The sequence below is a fragment of the Symphalangus syndactylus genome, chromosome X (assembly GCF_028878055.3).
Source record: "Symphalangus syndactylus isolate Jambi chromosome X, NHGRI_mSymSyn1-v2.1_pri, whole genome shotgun sequence".
Lineage (NCBI taxonomy): Eukaryota > Metazoa > Chordata > Mammalia > Primates > Hylobatidae > Symphalangus > Symphalangus syndactylus.
Window position 1 is genome coordinate 75,191,574 of NC_072447.2, and position 18,881 is coordinate 75,210,454.

Here is an 18,881-nt window from a genome sequence, read left to right on the forward strand (position 1 = left end):
AGTTTGCAGAGAGGTAACTCCCTTTGGCTGCGAGCGGGCGAGCTAGCTGCACATTGCAAAGAAGGCTCTTAGGAGCCAGGCGACTGGGGAGCGGCTTCAGCACTGCAGCCACGACCCGCCTGGTTAGGCTGCACGCGGAGAGAACCCTCTGTTTCCCCCCACTCTCTCTCCACCTCCTCCTGCCTTCCCCACCCCGAGTGCGGAGCCAGAGATCAAAAGATGAAAAGACAGTCAGGGCTTCAGTAGCCAAAAAACAAACAAAAACAAAAAAGCCGAAATAAAAGAAAAAGATAACTCAGTTCTTATTTGCACCTACTTCAGTGGACACTGAATTTGGAAAGTGGAGGATTTTGTTTTTTCTTTTAAGATTTGGGCATCTTTTGAATCTACCCTTCAAGTATTAAGAGACAGACTGTGAGCCTAGCAGGGCAGATCTTGTCCACCGTGTGTCTTCTTCTGCACGAGACTTTGAGGCTGTCAGAGCGCTTTTTGCGTGGTTGCTCCCGCAAGTTTCCTTCTCTGGAGCTTCCCGCAGGTGGGCAGCTAGCTGCAGCGACTACCGCATCATCACAGCCTGTTGAACTCTTCTGAGCAAGAGAAGGGGAGGCGGGGTAAGGGAAGTAGGTGGAAGATTCAGCCAAGCTCAAGGATGGAGGTGCAGTTAGGGCTGGGGAGGGTCTACCCTCGGCCGCCGTCCAAAACCTACCGAGGAGCTTTCCAGAATCTGTTCCAGAGCGTGCGCGAAGTGATTCAGAACCCGGGCCCCAGGCACCCAGAGGCCGCGAGCGCAGCACCTCCCGGCGCCAGTTTGCAGCAGCAGCAACAGCAGCAGCAGCAAGAGACTAGCCCCAGGCAGCAGCAGCAGCAGGGTGAGGATGGTTCTCCCCAAGCCCATCGTAGAGGCCCCACAGGCTACCTGGTCCTGGATGAGGAACAGCAGCCTTCACAGCCGCAGTCGGCCCCGGAGTGCCACCCCGAGAGAGGTTGCGTCCCAGAGCCTGGAGCCGCCGTGGCCGCCAGCAAGGGGCTGCCGCAGCAGCTGCCAGCACCTCCGGACGAGGATGACTCAGCTGCCCCATCCACGTTGTCCCTGCTGGGCCCCACTTTCCCCGGCTTAAACAGCTGCTCCGCCGACCTTAAAGACATCCTGAGCGAGGCCAGCACCATGCAACTCCTTCAGCAACAGCAGCAGGAAGCAGTATCCGAAGGCAGCAGCAGCGGGAGAGCGAGGGAGGCCTCGGGGGCTCCCACTTCCTCCAAGGACAATTACTTAGGGGGCACTTCGACCATTTCTGACAGCGCCAAGGAGTTGTGTAAGGCAGTGTCGGTGTCCATGGGCCTGGGTGTGGAGGCGTTGGAGCATCTGAGTCCAGGGGAACACCTTCGGGGGGATTGCATGTACGCCCCACTTTTGGGAGTTCCACCCGCTGTGCGTCCCACTCCTTGTGCCCCATTGGCCGAATGCAAAGGTTCTCTGCTAGACGACAGCGCAGGCAAGAGCACTGAAGATACTGCTGAGTATTCCCCTTTCAAGGGAGGTTACACCAAAGGGCTAGAAGGCGAGAGCCTAGGCTGCTCTGGCAGCGCTGCAGCAGGGAGCTCCGGGACACTTGAACTGCCGTGCACCCTGCCTCTCTACAAGTCCGGAGCTCTGGACGAGGCAGTTGCGTACCAGAGTCGCGACTACTACAACTTTCCACTGGCTCTGGCCGGGCCGCCGCCCCCTCCACCGCCTCCCCATCCCCACGCTCGCATCAAGCTGGAGAACCCGCTGGACTACGGCAGCGCCTGGGCGGCTGCGGCGGCGCAGTGCCGCTATGGGGACCTGGCGAGCCTGCATGGCGCGGGTGCAGCGGGACCCGGCTCTGGGTCACCCTCAGCCGCCGCTTCCTCATCCTGGCACACTCTCTTCACAGCCGAAGAAGGCCAGTTGTATGGACCGTGTGGTGGTGGTGGTGGTGGGGGCGGCGGCGGCGGCGGCGGCGGCGGCGGCGGCGGCGGCGAGGCGGGAGCTGTAGCCCCCTACGGCTACACTCGGCCACCTCAGGGGCTGGCGGGCCAGGAAGGCGACTTCACCGCACCTGATGTGTGGTACCCTGGCGGCATGGTGAGCAGAGTGCCCTATCCCAGTCCCACTTGTGTCAAAAGCGAGATGGGCCCCTGGATGGATAGCTACTCCGGACCTTACGGGGACATGCGGTAAGTTTTTCCTTCCAGAAATGTCGCCTTTCGGCCCAGGGCACGGAGTCGCTCTGTGTTCTGGGGTATCTAGCGGCTCCTACCTGCGCGAACACTCAGATTGCCCCTGGGAGAGCTCAGCAGGGTAAACCTAGAGCTCTCCGTGGGCTCCCGGCCTGCCAGAGGTTTAACCTGAGCTCTCCTAATTTCTGCTGCGTGCCCTGGGTGCTGATTCCTGCCCTCCCAGATTCTTCAGCTCCCCCAACGGCCCCAAATTCTCACTACCTCCTGGTACCCGAGGTCCCAAACTGAAATCCTATTGCACAGGACACCTTCAGAGATAGAGCTCCCAAGCCCTCCACTCTTCCTTTCCTCCTGTCCTCAAAGTCTGAGAACCTCAATCAGAAATTTGGGCAATTTCTCCTCTTCAGGTCTATTAGGATTTCCCTTTCAGCCTGCGCAGATTAGAGTCAAAAAGACTGGCCCAAGAGCTTCTCAGCGGGTCTCCTCCAGAGAGGTAAAGTGAAATTCTCGGTTAGGGAAAGAAAGTGGTCTCTGGGTGCTGAGGTCTACTGTGTGAAGGGGTGAACTTCTTTCCCCGGAAGCAACTGGGGACTTGCTCCGGGGCTGGAGGTCAGTAGAGATAATCCAAACCGTCATGTTTAGAGTAGGCAGAGGGGCAACTTTCTTGGTAAAGACTTCACAGGATTTGCACTCACAGTTTCTCAACGTTGGTTGACTATGTTGAAAGTAGTTGCTTGGGTCGGTTTTCTCTTGTAAAGTGTTTATTTTCTCTGTGGATTATAACAGATCCACAGTCCCCTACTTCAGGTTTGCATCAGATCTATAAAGAGGAGAATATTCTTTTAATGTACAATTTAATTAGGCTTGAGTCTGACTTACAAAAGTGTTGGAAAACATTTTTTTGTAAAGCATTTCCTGCTCTTTCAGTGTGCTCCAAAATCTCCACTGGGGAGGGAGGAGTGAGGTTTTTTATTATATTCCTTCATTTTTAGGACATGTTTGCATTTTAGAATATGTGCTGTTAGCTCTAACAAATTGAGTAAGAACTCTTAATGACCTATGAGCCATAATCTTACCCCAAAGTTTTAATTAGCATATGAGAAAAGTGGCAGGCAATTGCATCGTGCTTATTAAAAATTATTCCTCACCGCAGTTGCTGAGCTTCTTGGAGAACATGCTGAAGATTTTCTCCCCCAGCAAATTAAGATATTAGTTTATCTGGTGAGGGAGGACAGACTGAATTGGGGAATTAACTCCTCAGGTAGGCCAGGTGCTGATGTCCCTGTGGACTTTTGTCTTACTCTTTGTTTCTATGGCTGTTTTCTTTTACCTGTGACTTCTCCAAAATTTCTTTGTTAGCCTTAACATCTTTGTTTGGGGACTTAAATCCTGCAATTTGCCTTCTTTCACTGTTGCTTTCCTTCTTACAAGGTAGACAGCACAGTGTTAGTAAAGAAAGAAAGAGGAGGGTAGGATTTCATATTATTTCGTGGGCTGTTGAAGAAACAGCTTCTTACCAGGCTTTACATTCCATTAGGTTTTAATGTTTGACTTACAAGATTTTCAAAGGGTTCATTTGATATTGTCAAAGTCTTTTCCAGTTAATTTAGACTCTTTTTTTTGTAATGGGTTTATGCTATGGTACAAAAAAAAGTATTCTTCATTTTATAAGAACAAATTTACTTGGTAGGGTTAATTTTTTTTCTAGGGCTGTCACTAGAGGGTGGAGCCCCTCGCCTACTGTAAACTTTTCTTGGGGGAACATGTCTAAGGAGCATTTTGACCTGCCATGATACTAAACCCAGACACTGGAACCTTCCATCTTCTGCATGCCTCCCCAACAACTTACTTACTTAACAGGGAAAAAACTGATGGTTCCACATATTTGCTAAAAAATGTGTGCCTTCAAAGACAACACCAAAATTTTTAGGGAATAACTATAGAGAGCAAAAGTTACTCCTATCAGGTAGGCAATGAGCTTGGTGATTTTATTTCAGGTCTTAATGAAAAAAGCTTCTTTATGAGGAAGACTAATCATATCTTGGTGCCTCCTTGACAGTCTGCTTAAATTAATGACGTAAACTAATGAGAATTTAGCAGTTCCTGCAGAAAGTACAAGATTTTTATTTTTTTTGGTTTGTGATTGCTGCACTGATTATGAGGAGTCTAGTTAAAGGGAAAACTGGTATTCCTGTCTTGTGAGTTGACGAAGACTTTCCATTTCTAGGATATAGAAAATCCTTAAGTCAGTTTATTGAAAATTAATCAATTTAATCAGAATGCAATCAATTCCAATCCAAAAGTCGATATTTTCTTTTTATTGAAAATTAATTTAATCAGAATGCAATCAATTCCAATCCAAAAGTTGATATTTTCTTACTTTCTCTTTTTTTCCCTCATTTTGTAGGGGTACAATTTGGTGAAGGGCAAGAGATTTCTTAAGCCAAAGCAAGAGTGTCTTCCCTCTCTGTGTTGCATGCATTATGTGCCATTTTTGAGCTAAAAATCTCAAAATTGTGCAGGCTTCCAATGACCTGTTGGGTTCCTCCCTTTACCATTCATGTGTGTGTTTATGCACATAATTTTGTGGAGGGATTTTTTTAAACAGTAACATCTGCACTCACTCTGTGTTCTTATACATTTACAATGTTTCTGCTGAGAGGAGGGGAGATGCAAAGGTGGTCTCTCTTACTTAATTTAGCATGTGGTTTGAACAGAAGGAAAAATAAAAAGTGATGGGGCTTGTGTGCAAACCTGATGATATTTTATGGAGCTGTCTGTCTTCTCTCTGAGATCAAACAGGACTACAACTTTGTTAATTGACCACTGGCTCCCTTGGTAGAAGTAGGGCTCCTTATATTCCAGCAAGCAGCACAATAATATGACAAAAGTTTATTCTTGGGAGTTGGGTTCTAAGAGAGTGCATGCCAGAATTAGAGTTTGGGGTTTAGAGAAATTATCCAGATGCAAAAAGAACATTTTAATTTTTCTCTTGGTAATTTGTTCTGGTCTCCATAGTAGGTAGTATTTTAGTAGTGCTTTGATATTGACAAGTCTTGCTCCCTTTCTCTATTAGATTTTTCAAAATAAGGCATTTTATTAATTCCTCTTTCCTTCTCCTCTCTCCTCTCAGTTATCAAGCATTTTTATGACTATCTTACAAGGAACACTTTGTCTTGTAAAGCAGAATTTTCCTTTGAAACCAAGACAGATTATTTCTGCCCATAGGCTTCAAGAACCAATATTTTGGCCAGAAGCATCTTTTCTTTGTGGTCAGCAAATAGGTGGTGAGTTCTGTCTGGATCCCAACAATCAACACCTGAGGACCAAATAGCCACACTGGGTGGCACCCCATTTGGAAGTATACACAGGAAGTAGCCTCTTGCTTGGCCACAGCTCAAGTCAACCAAAGATTAACACTGGTGAGAGATATTTTCGAAGAAGTTTGCAGGCTTCCAATTGCAGGGTCATTTTGGGGTGCTTTCTTGCCTGTACTAATTTTATCTCATCAAGCTTCCATTCTTTGAGCTGTAAACTTTGTAATAATATATTGGATTTGCTGGTACGTTTAATGTTCTTTGTTAAGTGTTTTCATTCCCATAGTAATTTTTCATCTAGTGTACGTATATGCATTTAAAACAAAAATTATTTGGTCTCCTTACGCGTGTATGCACTGTGGCTTGTACATGTACAAGCTACTTGGTGGGATTATGTGAAGTGGAGTTAGAAATGTGGACAATTTTATTATGATTATTTTTAATGGTGATATCAAGATCACCAGTTTCATTCGGAACCTTGCATAAGCAGGGAGCAGAATGCGGACTGGGTGTGGCAAAGCAAGGGCCTATTTTATAGCCAAACCTGAAATCACAACTCTGAAAAATAAAAAAAAAAAGCAAACAAAAAAATCAAGTTCTGTGAGCTTGGTCAGAGAAGGAAAAGGAAATCTCTCCCTACCCCCCACCTCCACCATTTTCTCTTTGTCTGCAGCTTCCTCAAGTGCTGCCTGTCCCCGATTTTCTTTTAGTCCACTCCTTTCATGTTTTTGACATTGAAATACAGACTCTTCTTTCCACTTCTCAGGGTATTTTTCTCATTACACCTGTGGCATGCTCCTAAAGAATTTCTTTTTTAAAAAAAAATCTGTAGAGTAGCAGATTAGATCAACCCCAGCATCTCTCCCTTAAGACTAGATGACATGAGGGGATTGCAAAACGAATAGCTGGGTTTTTTTTTTTTTACCTTGAGGTTAAAGCCTGGTTCAACAGTTGCTGAGGGAGTTAACTAGATGGCTTGAGGACTTGGCAATTTCATAAAGTATTTTGTCTTATGCTGTCTCTGTCTCTGTCTTGATCTCTGTCTCTCTCTGTCTACTGTAATGTTGGCTACCTTCTCTCAGAGCCTGAGACACAGCTCTGAGACCCTTCCCAGGTCTGTTCGGTTCAGACCTCAGTAGCTGGATCACAAGCAGTACCTAATACGCATATGAGGGTGCGTGCTGCAAGTGTCTGGCTGGGCTAATCTGCTTAAGCTACATAAAAATTAATCATTTGAAAACAAAGAAAGATATTAAAGAAATTATTCTACCTCCGACTTCCCCTATCAGCATTCCATCAAGTTTTGGGATGTTAAATTCAGAGAAAGTTAACCTCATCTTAAACACAAAGTTGACTTTTAAACAAAATTGCTTATAAAGTTCTGTACAGTTACCAGCATTGGTTGCCCTTTGTCATACGGAAGAGAATTATGAAATCTCATATTTACATAGCATTCTTCCAAAAAAAAGACACAGTGTTTTCCAGTTTGTTCACTGCATTCGTGTAAGTTTGAGTAGGCCAAGAGGGGTGCTTAGTGATTACCCTTTTGCTAGGTAACAAAGTAGAAAGTTAGATTTTCTATGATGTTTGTTTACCACCTAGGGGAACCTCTCTAGAGCAATACTCCCAAGCTTTTTCTTCTTGAAATTTCCCATCTGACAGATAATATTTTAGAGTGTTGCTCTTAAGGACTTCTCTCAGTAGCTGCTACATAGAGATGATTGTCCATGAATTATTGCTTGCACACTCATGGGTGATGCTACCCCCTCTCTCTCATGGCAATTCTTGCTGCCAACCTGCAGGCCACACCAGGATTGAGGGCAGCTCATCTCGATAAATTTATAGCATTAAAGTGCTGGGTCATTTGAGAATGTTGTCAATTTAGGTTACTTAGTACCTAAGTTTTATTTTTTAAATAACAGCTTTATTGAGACGCAATTTACAATCCATACAATTCACTCATCTAAAGTGTACAGTTTCATGCTTTTTAGAATATTCAGAGTTGTGCAACCATTATTGCAATCAATTTTAGAACATTTTAATCACCCCCAAAGGAAACCCTATGCACCTTTGTGTTCATCCCCCTGTGTTCCCTCAGTCCTTAGCAACCAATAATCTGCTTCTATCTATGGATATGCTTATTCTAACATTTTGTATGAATGAAATCATGTAATATGTGGTGTTTTGTGACTAGCCTCTTTCACATAAAATATGTTTTCAAGATCGTCCATGTTGAAGCACGTATCACTACTTCACTATTTTTTATAGCCTAATAATATTCCACTATATGGATATACCACATTTTATCTATCCATTTATCAGGCGATGAGCATTAGGGTTGTTTCCACCTTTTGGCTATTACGAATAATACTGCTGTGAACATTCATGTACAAGTTTATTGTGGACATATTCAGTCCACATATTTTGGACATTTTCAGTTCTTTTGGATCCATACATAGGATTGAAATCTCTGAGTCATATGGTACCTCTGTGTTTATCCTTTTGAAGAACTGTCAAACTGTTTTCTAAAGTGTTTGCACTGTTTTACAATCCCATCAGCAACGTATGAGGGGTCCGTTTCTTCCACATCCTTGCCAACACTTGTTATTCTCTGTCTTTTTCATTATAGCTATATTAGTGGGTGTGAAGTGGTACCTCATTGTGGCTTTTATTTCTATTTCCCTAATAGCAAATAATGTTCAGTATCTATTCATGTTCTTATTGGCCATTTGTATATCTTCTTTTTTGAGAAATATCTATTTGGATCCTTTGCTCATTTTTTAGTTGAGTTTTTTATTATTAAGTTTTAAGATTTTAAAAAAATATATTCTGGATACGTGTCCTTTAATAGATTGTGATTTGTGGATATTTTTTCACATTCTGTTAGTTGTCTTTTTTACTTTCATTTTTTTTTCTTTTTACGTTCTTAATGGTATCTAGATTGAAGCACAAAAAAGTTTTTAAGTTTGATGAAGTCCAATTCATCTATTTTTTTTCTGTTTTGGCTTATGATTTTGGCATCGTATCTAAGAAGTCTTTGCCTAATCCAAGATCACAAAGATTTACACGTTTCCTTCTAAGAGTTTTATAGTTTTTGCTGTTTACATTTAAGTCTTTCATCAGTTTTGATGTAATGTTTATATATGACTGAGGTAGGGGTCCAACTTCATTCTTTTGCACGTAGATATTCAGTTCTCACAATATTGTTGTTGAATCTTTCCTCACTTAACTGTCTTGGTACCGTTTGTGTAAAATCAGTTGACTGTAAATGTGAGGGTTTAATTGTGGACTCTCAACTATATTCAGTTGATCTATATGTTTATTCCTATGCCAGTACCACATTATCTTGATTATTGTAGGTTTTTAGTGAGTTTTGAAATTAGGAATTATGAACTCTTCAACTTTGGTCTTCTTTTTCAAGATTGCTTTGGCTCTTGTTGGTCCCTTGAATTTTCATATGAATTGGGATAAGCTTGTCAATTTCTGCAAAGAATTCAGCTGGGATTCTCACAGGAACTATATTAAATCTGTAAACCAATTTGGGGAGCATTGCCATCTCAACAACATTAAGTTATTTTCACCCATAAATATGAGATGTCTTCCCATTTATTTAGGTCTCCCTTTTGTCAACAATTTTTATTGTTTTCAGATTATAAGTTTTGCAGTTCTTTTTAAAATTTATTCCTAAGTGATTTATTTTTTGACTATAAATTGAACTGTCTTATTGATTTTCTTTTCAGATTATTCACTGCCAATGTATGGAAATATAATTGTTTTGTGTATCCTGCAAACTTGCTGAAAATACCTGAGTTTTGAATACTTCTGGGACTTATGGGGAAGAGGGCTTCTGCTGCTGCACTGAAAGTTAAAGCTTACTTCATTTCATCCTGTATGAAGGCTGCATGGGGACACTCTTCTCAGTTTTACTCAGCTATAAATTCGAACTGGTAATCCCATCCCTTTTCGGGATGAATAGAAGAGTGTTTCTAAATGTTCATCTCTTTAGAGAACAGCAGGAAAGAAGCCTAGTAAGGTTTGGGTAGTTTATAATCCCTTTTTTAGAATTTGGATTTGGGAACTATTAGCAAGGGAGTGAGTAATAATAATAATTTCTATACAGAAAACTAACATGTAGAGGTGACAAATGAAATCACTAGCTATATTTGGCTTATGTTTAGGTTCTTGTAAGCAGCTAAAATCATAATTTTATGTTTTTATATGTTGTCCTTTGGACAAAGTAAATTCCAATAATCCTTCTGATGTGCATTTCTAGATGGGGAAAGGATTCATTTACTCTCATATAATTTAAGCTTCTTTTTAGGGATGTACTCCATAGCCATGAAGCAAAGATAAAATTCATCTATACAGAGATTGAACTTTGTCTTCATTAACACTTTAGGCTAAGGGTCATAGCTAAGCAGCTACAACTGTAATGTCCTGATAATTGTGAATTAACTGCAGGGCACCCAGCAAAAGGTTTAGCTATAATCTAATAGCTGTCTGTAGAGATTACCCTCATAAAGGGATTTTTTAAAAAAAGAATCTGGCCGGGCATGGTGGCTCAATCCTGTAATCCCAGCATTTTGGGAGGCCGAAGTGGGTGGATCACCTGAGATCAGGAGTTCAAGACCACCCTGGCCAACATGGTGAAACTCCATGTCTACTAAAAATACAAAAATTATCCAGGCGTTTTGGTGAGCACCCATAATCCCAGCTACTTGTGAGGCTGAGGCAGGAGGATCACTTGAACCTAGGAGGCAGAGGTTGCAGTGAGCCGAGATCATGCCACTGCACTCCAGGCTCCGTCAAAAAAAAAAAAAGAATCTATCCATCAACCACTTTTCATTAAGCACCTGCTACGTGCCCAGCATGTGCTAGGAAGAGATAAGGTGAAAGGGGACACAATTCAGACAGAATCTTCTTGAGGTAACTGCTTACAAGGAGCTTATAGCCACTAAAAACAAACAAAAACCAAACAACCAAAAACCAAACAGAAATGCAGTATCATCATGCTGTGATGCCTGTATGAGATCCTGGATTGTATGGTATGGATTTCTTAAAATGTAGATACTTAAAAAAGAGAGAGAGAAATGAATCAATAGAGGCTGAAGTGGTCAGCAGTGTTACCTGTGGCTGCTTTTAATCCTTCGTGGAAGTAAGTAGGAGCATGTCTAAACTCAAGCAATAGATTAAAGATCTTGATGTATATTTTAAATAACAGAAGTTAGTACCGCTGGAAAGAATGAACTGGAGGAATGGGTTGAAATCTATTTCTGCTTATTCAATAGTGCACCCCAGTCAAGTTAGTTGCCAATTTCTTCTTCAGTTTCTTTGGCTATATCATTGCACTTGGTAGATACATGTTTTTGATGTCTTTATCTGAACAAGTCGGCAATAATATGAGTAATAAATTAAAATTGAAGGTGATTAATGGCTCTGAATTTGACATAAGAGTTGTTTTCCTGCCCTCTAAGTTTCCATTGATCCTGATGGATTGCACAAATCAAACAGTTCGGGGAGTAAGGGGGCATATGACGATCTTATAAGAGCTTTGCTGTATTAGACAACGTAACATTCTGAAATGGCCTACCACCTAACATGGGCTCTGTTTTCTGCAGGTTGAGTAGGTTCCTTGCTTGTGGAACTGTAGTCCCGCTATCTGGCCGCTAGGGGGACTGCAAGTGCCCCGTGGCAGGATTTCCCTGGGAATGGTGAGCCTCCATTGATGGTTTCAACACACAGCCAAGGCCCTACCGCAGGATAACTTGAACCAGAACTGCCTAGCACCAGACAATAAATAAGCTACTGTAGTACTTACTGTTTCATTTGGGATGTTGTTTCTCGAAGTGGCAAGCATTTTTTAGTAATATTTTGACTTTTTAATACCTTTCTTTGCATATGGAGCAGAAAACAGTGACACTGGATATATTCAAGTAGCACTGTCCAGTTTATAGAGAAGTTTCATATTCCATTATTGCATTTCATTCTTGTTTGTACCTTGTACAAGTAACTAGAGTTTGGAGTATTATAATAGTGTTCATACTATTATAGTACTATGATTCCCATTATAAAAATTATGCAAAGGGTGGTTAAGTTACATGTTTACAATCAAACAGCTTCAAAGTGACAGATCTGGAATTTCAGTTCCATTCTTTCTTCTCCAGATCTTATGTTCCCTGCTTTTATCTCACAGCTCTTTTTACCTTTTAGATAGGAAACATGAGAGTCAGAGAGGCAAAAGAACCACAGGTGGTATCAATACTAGAAATTTATGAATTTCTTAAGGCTTCTAGGTTTGTTACCCATCCACCAGACTGATGGATTTGGTTGTGTGAGAGTTCTGGGTGCCAATAACCTTGCCATTCTACTTTACAGACTGCATATATTTAATAAATGCTTATTAAGCATTTACTATATGCCAAATTCTGTACTAGGCACCAGTGATGTAGCCACGAACAGAACAGACAAAAATCTCTTCGTGGAGCAGACAGTTTAATGAGAGGAGACATGTAGTATACATCTGAGCATGAAAAGTGTCATGCAGAATAACTTCACAGAGTGTTGGGTATAGAGATTGATGGTGAGAGGGAATATTTCATATTTGCTGGCCATGGAAAACCTTACTGGAAAGGTAAATTTTGAGTAGTGACCTGAAGGAAATTAGGAAATGAGCTGCTATTTGGACATCTGGAGTTAGAATATTCCAGGCCCAGGGAACTACAGGCGCAAAGGGACTGAGGCAGGAGCACACTTGCTGTGATGGAGGACAAAGAGGCCCATATGGCTGGTTTAAATAAGTGAAGGATGGTAGACAATGAGATCAGAGTTAATGAGGTTGCATGGGGGGTCTTCCTTAGGACTTTGAATTTTACTCCTAAGCAGGGTGTACTGGAAAGTTTTGAGCAGAGTAACATGACCTCACTTACATTTTAACAGGCTCCCTCCTCTTCATAACATCTGTCACTCTGATATATTATACGTTTGTTTGTTTATTTACTGTATGTGTGGAGAAGAGACTGTGGGAGCAAGGGGGGAAGCAGGGAAACAAGGATACTGCAGTGATCTGGGTGAGAGGTGATCGTGTCTCAGACTAAGGTGGTATTGGTGGAGAAGGTAGGAAGTGGCTGAATTCTGAATGAGTTTTGGTGGTATAGCCAACAGCATTTACTGACAGATTGGATATTCACTGTGAAAAAAATAGAGGAGATGAGGATGATTGCCAAATTTTTTGGTTTGAGTAACTGGAAAAATGAGATTGCCACTTACTGAAATGGTGAAGACTGTATGTAGAGCAGGTACACGGGCAGGGTAGAAATCAAGAGTTTGATTTTTGACTTATAAAGTTTGAGTTATCTGATGAACATCCTGATGGCTTCTTCTCAGTTAGTTTTCATGCAGTGCCTTCAGCTTTGCTGTTCTTCAAGAAAATTAAAAAGGACCTTAGAGATCGCCTCGGCTGTAGGTACCCTCTCCCCTCTTTCCTTTTACTTTATAGAGGTCTGTAGAAGGGTAGGGACTTATCCAAGTTAGAAACAGTGAGCTGGCAACAGAACTAGGGCACAAACCCAGTTCTCTTAAATTCTGATTCAGTAGATTTTTTGTTTTTTTTAGTGTGATTCTGAGGACTCATTTGGGCAAGAGTGAGTTTTTTGTTTGTTTCTTTGCCCAAACCTAAAACCAGGTAATTAAACTAAATAGTGAATAAAACTGGAAAACTATACAAATTGGTTGCTCTCCCCAAACAAACTGAAATATTATTATTAGGTTTTTACTGAACCACATACCAAAATATTTTTCCTGTAAAAACACAGTAAGTGGCTGGGTGCGGTGGCTCACGCTTGTAATCCCAGCACTTTGGGAGGCCGAGGTGGGCAGATCACGAGGTCAGGAGATCGAGACCACGGTGAAACCCTGTCTCTACTAAAAATATAAAAAAATCAGCCAGGCGTGGTGGCGGGCGCCTGTAGTCCCAACTACTCGGAGAGGCTGAGGCAGGAGAATGGCGTGAACCCGGGAGGCGGAGCTTGCAGTGAGCCGAGATCGCGCCACTGCACTCCAGCCTGGGCGGCAGAGTGAGACTCCGCCTCAAAAAAATAAAATAAAATAAAATAAAAAAATAAAAATAAAAACACAGTAAGTGTACTTTTAAAGGCAATTGAGCTTTTATCAAAGCTAGAATCTACAGAGGACCTGGACAGAAATGGCCTTAAATCCTAGGAAATTAGAGTTCATGGAACCTAGGAGACCATCTTGTCCAGCTAGCTCATTTTATGGGTGAGGTGCCTGAGGCACCGAGATGGAAAGGGACTTGGCTAAGCTCATACAGCAAGCTAGTGCCTGAGCCTAGTCAGAGCCTGTTTTAAGGGTTAGTTGTATGTTATTTTCTTGAAAAAAGTCTATATTGGAAAAGTGAAAATTCTTTGGTCCATACTGAGAACAAAGAATTACATATAATCATATATAATAATAATGATAGCACTTACTGAATGTTTGCTGTGTAAACTTTGGCACCTTGCATGAATTGATTCATTTAATTCTCACGTCAACTTTAGGAAGCAGACCTAGGGAGGTTAAGGAACGTGTCCAAGGGTCACACAGCCAGGAAGTAGCAGAACTGGTGTGCACCCCCAGGAAGTCTGGCTTCTAACCACAAGGTTCTAACTACTGTGCAATACCAGCAGCTTCTCAGATTACCCTTCACCTTTACCATCCCAAATGACTGGTGACATAGGTGACTTCATTATGCACTGCCCCTATTATAGTCCACTGATTCTCACCAAATAGCTGGGTGGCCTAGAGGTTAAAGTAGAGGCAGAGTGATGGAAAGGAGTGGTTAGAAGAAGTTGATAACTCATGATAGGGACTGGAAAACAGGACTACAGGTATTATTGAAAAGGGCCTAGAGATCCCAAGGAGGTTGATCTCCGACTGCTACAAACCTGGGTAATTCAATGCCTGCTTAAATAGGAGAGTTAAGATAAGAAAAATAAAATTGCCAATTTTTACAGTCAGACATTGTTTTATTTATTTTAAATGTATTAATTCATTTCATCCTCAAAATACTCCATGAGGTAGCTACAATTATCATTTCTATGTTGTAGATGAAGAAACAGGCACAGAGCAATTAAGTAACATGCACAAGTTTAGAGAACAAGTAAGTGGAAGTGCCAATATTAGAATCTAGATAGTTCAGCTCCACAACTTATGTTATTTTCCACTACATTTATGGAACAAGGTAATTTTCACATAACAGAAAGTTTTTAAAATGCAAAAACATTGTGCCTGAACTTCAAACATTGAACAACTCATATCCTTAATATGCACCAGTTTCTTTTAAGGACTCTTAGAAGGAAGGATACTTATCTAATGTCACGTGGTGAGTAAGTAGCAGAACCGAAACTTGAATTTGAGACTCCAGACTGCCAGACCTCTTTACATTCTATCACTTGGACTCCCTTCTAACATTGACTTGTCTCCCTCCATTCCTCCTCCGTATTGTTCTGCCCTTCACCTTTTAATTACCTGTCTCCATCAACAAGATTGGACAGAGAATTGGGGGAGTGAGCAGAGTCGATATCCTTCCAGAGACTGGACAAAAGGAACAAAATGTTAGGAAAAAATGTCAGCATGTGGGATTTGTGGGATTTACACTAAATAAGAACGGATACTTCCTAGGACTGACAAGATGCTACCTCCGTCCCTCTAGGCCCCAATGTGTTGTGCAGGATCCCATAGGAAGTCATGAATGTGGTTGTCAGATAACCTTTTTGTTACTTTGGAAATGGAAGCAGGCTACTGCAAAAATCTGTCTCTCCAGGTTTTCTTTTAAAGAAGGTACAGTCTTGCTAAATGATAACTATTTCGGCATTTATTTGAAAATGGGCAGTGCAGGAGAGAAAGAATTTCTCCAAGCTTGTCACATTGGGCCACCTCTCTGAAGCATTGTCCAACTTCTAATTAGATGAGGAGACTGCATAAACCAAGAGTTGAGAGTAAAGATGGAAACACTTGATGTTTGGTGTTTGGGTGCAGAAAGGATTCCAAAACATGTTTTGGGTCTCTTTACTCTGCCCATCCCTCCTTCCCTTTCATCTTTGTTTAAAAACCACGGTAGCAAATGTGTAGTCTGTTTGCAATTGTTCATCTGAAAAATTTGTTTGATCAGCCTTTTGAATAAAAAAGACCAAATTAGACTGAGATATTTCAGTCACCAACTATCTAATAATAGACCAAAAATTTTAACCATGCTCATACTTTCATATGGTATGTAGTTTGCTTTAGACATTTTCTGGGCTTCAGTGAGGTGCTAGATTGACGCAAAATATGGCAGGTCAGATGTGGAATTGAGCAGGGTGGACTCTTCTCTACCCTTCCAGATTCGGAGTTCCCCATCAAAGATGATCTCATAGTGTTTGAAAAACCAAGCTGAAGGCTTTGGGAATTAGGGTGGTGAAGGGATATGTTGTTTCCCAAAGCCTTCTCAGTCATTCCTTCTCCCCCCAGTTCAGATTCTTAACACCTCTTGCCAGGATTAGTGCAGTGATCCCACGTCCTTTCTCTCTAGCTCTCTCTGCTACTCTCTAATTCCTATTATATTTGTGCCACCAGATCTTTCCAAAGTTTAGCTCCAATCTTGTCTGTATACTGCTTTAAATGTTGATTAGTCTTTAAGCTCCTTAAGGATGGGAGTCCTGTCTTATTTTTTCCCTATTCTTCATGCTTAATGCAAAGGAAGCCTTGCTGTATAGTTATGTAATGCATGATTACAATTTCAGCTTCTCCCCATTGGCTTATGGGTTAAAGTCCAAATTATTTAAATCTGGTGTTCAAGTCCTTTTATGATCTGCTTATTTTTCCAGCCTGAATTCCTGGAGTTCCCTTACAAAACTCTTAAAACCCAGCCAAATGGATCTAGTCACTGTCACTTTGAACTATCCTCACTCTCTTGTTTTTTGAACATGTTATTTTTCTTACAATCCCTTTGACCTTGAAGGTTATCCCAATTTCAATACTATCCATTCTTCTATGACAGCCCCCTACAAAATGAATATTCTCAACCTCCCAACCCAAGGAGAAGTGATCTATATGACACAATATGGTTGAAAGAATGTTGGCTTCACTTCTTTATCTGTAAACCAGGGGCTAGAAATCTCTAGTTTATAAGATTTTGTGGAGAGGGGATCATATTTGATTATGGATGTTAGGCACAAGTCAAGAGTGCATAAGACCTTTTGGATTTATCCCTTTTTTCTCTCTCTATCAATATGGTACTTAGTCCCTTAAATCAGAAGTACTTGTGTTAATGTCTGATAATGTCCTTCTAAATATACTTCTAAACATGTGTCTCTTTTTAGGGCAAAGGTTGGATATATCTGCAAAGATTCTCTTTGGATATAAGATATCCACAGCACATAACTTAACAGTGGTGTACACAGTAGGTATTCCATAAGTATTTCTTTATTAAATGATTCAGAGTCAATAGTAGTAAGTAACTGCCAAAAACAACTGATGGATTATAAGTTCCATTAACAGAAATACAGTCAGCCCTCCATATCCATGGGTTCCATATCCACAGATTTAAGCAACTGCAGATGGAAAATATATTCTAGAGACACAGTAAAAATAACAATTAGACAGTAAAAAAATACAAATAAAAAATTATGTAAAATAACTATTTACATAACACATTGTGTTAGCTATTACAAGTAATCTAGATATAAATGAAATATATGGGGGATGTATATAGGTTAAATACAAATATGACACCGTTTTATATGTTTTAGGTAAGGAACATGAATATTTTTGGATTTTGGTATTCATGGGAGGGGGGGAATGGAACCATGCCCCTTCAAACACCAAGGGACTATTATATGGGATACAGAATGAAGGAGTTGATTGTCTTGCTCTGTTAAATTCTGGTCAGACACATTTGCAATGTATTGTTCAGCCCCAGTATTCATGGAGTATTTCCTTTTGTAAAGCATGGAGGAGCTGTGAGAGAGACATGGAGCAGTGAACATAACTATTGTTTCAATGTACCTCAAGGATTATCATGGAATAAAGAAGTTAGATGTTTTTCTGTAGTACCCCAAAGGGCAAAAGCAATGAGGACAGATTACAGTTCAGTAAATGAAAGAGTTTTGTTTTGTTTTGTTTTGTTTTGTTTTGTTTTGTTTTTGAGATGGAGTCTTCACTCTTGTCGCCCAGGCTGGAGTGCAATGGCGCAATCTTGGCTCACTGCAACCTCTGCCTCCCGGGTTCAAGCGATTCTCCTGCCTCAGCCTCTGGAGTAGCTGGGATTACAGGTGCACACCACCACTCCTGGGTTATTTATTTATTTATTTATTTATTTATTTATTTATTTATTTTTAGTAGAGATGGAGATTTCACCATGTTGGCCAAGCTGGTCTCAAACTCCTGACTGCAGGTGATCTGCCTGCCTTGGCCTCCCAAAGTGTTGAGATTACAGGCGTGAACCAATGTGCCTGGCCTGAAAGATATTTTCTTAGAATAGCTTCTTTCATCCTTCATCGGAAGTTGTCAGCATGGACCGTATGAGTTTTGTTTGGTCTATATGATATATGTGTGTGTGTGTGTGTGTGTGTCTGTGTGTGTGTGTGTGTGTATGTGTGTGTGTTTATTGAATTACTTGCTAACATTTTACTTCAAAATTCAGATTTCCACCATAGGGAATGAAGATCTGGCAATACAGGACTTTCATTCCTACATGGTAATGACCAGCTGTAGGTGAAAAGCAGCTGATCCTCTGGATGGGCTATGCACTTTGCAGTTTGCCCAGGCACCACTGACCCACCTTATTCATTTAAGTTACCTGCTTGACTCTTCTAGTCATTCGAGTATGTCACCCCCGTCAGATCAGAGACCTAAGCAAATCTTGGGTCCCTTGCTGACTCCAAGGGCTTTCACTCCTCGTATAGGAGGAGCTAAAGAAATGTACAAGCAGCACCACAATAGGATAAGACCTGGCTTTCAATTCTAGCACAGCCACGTAACATAGTTGGATGACCTCAGGTCAGTAACATAACCCCTCTGAGCCCCTAGATCTTCATTGTCTGTAGAACACTCTCCTTACAGAGTTATTGTAAGAATGAAATAAAACAACTAGGATAAAGGGCATGGCACTTAGTAAGTGCTGAAATATTAGTTCCCTTCTTCTAATTCACCACACTATATCTGTCTGTCTATTGGCCGAATCAGATAAATAGTAAATTCACGTTCACTGAAGACATTCAAGAAGAGTCTGGACCCTTTGGGAACCATGTATAGGGCAAAGGTTTGGACTCATAGTAGATGATTTTTACAGTCACTTTTTAACAATTTAAAAGCCTGTAGACGACTCCA

At 41.3% G+C, this 18,881-nt stretch overlaps 1 protein-coding gene across 4 annotated transcripts in view; it reads left to right on the forward strand.

Moving 5' to 3' along the window:
- Positions 1-540: 540 nt before the first annotated feature.
- The window catches only part of AR (androgen receptor), a 177,680-nt gene continuing 159,339 nt past the window's right edge, over positions 541-18,881 (forward strand). For all 4 annotated transcript variants that reach the window (XM_055267930.2, XM_063634726.1, XM_055267932.2 and 1 more), the window contains exon 1: positions 541-2,199. In XM_055267930.2, coding sequence (XP_055123905.1) covers positions 650-2,199 — 1,550 coding nt within the window. In that variant the 5' untranslated portion in view covers positions 541-649. The remainder of the gene's footprint in view (positions 2,200-18,881) is intronic.